Source organism: Pteropus alecto, unplaced genomic scaffold (genome assembly GCF_000325575.1).
Source record: "Pteropus alecto unplaced genomic scaffold, ASM32557v1 scaffold388, whole genome shotgun sequence".
Classification (NCBI taxonomy): Eukaryota; Metazoa; Chordata; class Mammalia; order Chiroptera; family Pteropodidae; genus Pteropus; species Pteropus alecto.
The window spans coordinates 1,080,356-1,081,558 of NW_006441398.1; the positions used below are offsets into that span (position 1 = coordinate 1,080,356).

Sequence of the window (1,203 nt, forward strand, 5' to 3'; positions counted from 1 at the left end):
TCTCCCATTCCACGCCCCCCACACACACCTGTATCCCTAGCGTGGACCTCCACTGCAACTCCCTCCCCCCACCCCCAGTGCCAGGCCTTTGTCAGAGAATCTTCCAGAACAACCTGCTTCACAACCATTTGGAACACTTGTTAAAATGCTGACACCTGAGTCCCACAACTGACTTTGACTTAAAATTCTCTGCAGGTGGCACCCAGAAATGTAGGCTTTAAACAGCTTCCCAGGGAATCCCAATGGACATTGATACGTGAGAATCACAGTCTTTTTCCCCTGGGCTAGGAATCATTCTCTTTTGGAGTCTCAAACTGGTAGTCTGCAGACCAAATCTGACTCAGATAGGTTTTGTTTAGCCCGCCCAGGGTCCAAATCCTAAGCCATCGGTTAAAAACAGGGGAAAAAGTCCTAGAGATGTGGCAACCCAGGGCCCACATAATAGCAGTTGCTCCCTAACTGCAGATTGTACACAGCCCTCATCATTCTTCCAAATTGGATTCCTAATCTGCTAGCTAGCTTCATTTACTGTCTCTGGCTCCTAATGCTTTTAAGTTTGCGACCCTGGTGTGTGCCACCCGCCTATCCAGTCACCGTTCCCTCCGCCTCCTTATCCACGGGGACCTGGGCCCCCGTCCAGCATCACCTGTAGAGCAAGTAGCTTTGGAAATCATCTGCCTTCTTGAGCAGGTAGCGGAGCTGTTCGGTAATGGGGCTGAACATGGTGTCCAAGGGTAAGCGAGGAGGTGCGGGGCCCGGGGCTAGAGGCTCGGGGGAAGGTGTAGACGGGCATGCCTCGGGCTGCTGATCCTGGACGTCCTCTGGCTCCGCCTGGGGTGGGTCCCCAGGTCGGACAGGGGGCGTCGACCACGAGGGGTCTTCACAGGGCTGTACCCCAGGTTCCAAGTCGTCCCGGGGCGGCGTTTCCTCAGGGCCCCGGGGAAGCGGCCCCACGAACCACTGCTCGGTAGCCATCCTGGGGCTGGATGCGGGGATCCGAGCTCTTTAAATCTCCATGGCTCCAGTTGGCCGCGGGTTCGACCCCGCCCCGGGAACCTCGGATTTGCCTAGGCTGCGAGCGCAGCCCAGCCTAACTCACCCCTACCTCGACCTCTCTGTCGGTGCCGCACCGCGCGGAGCGAGTTCGCCTCATTTGAATTTCAACACGCTGGAGGGGCGCGCAGCTCGGGTCGGCGCTGAGCG

At 57.5% G+C, this 1,203-nt stretch overlaps 1 protein-coding gene across 1 annotated transcript in view; it reads right to left on the minus strand.

The window, feature by feature from the left end:
- The window catches only part of CUNH19orf67 (chromosome unknown C19orf67 homolog), a 3,190-nt gene extending 2,024 nt beyond the window's left edge, over nt 1–1,166 (minus strand). Inside the window, exon 1 of the mRNA XM_006918759.3 lies at nt 647–1,166. Coding sequence (XP_006918821.1) covers nt 647–975 — 329 coding nt within the window. The 5' untranslated portion in view covers nt 976–1,166. The remainder of the gene's footprint in view (nt 1–646) is intronic.
- Between the last annotated feature and the right edge of the window lie 37 nt (nt 1,167–1,203).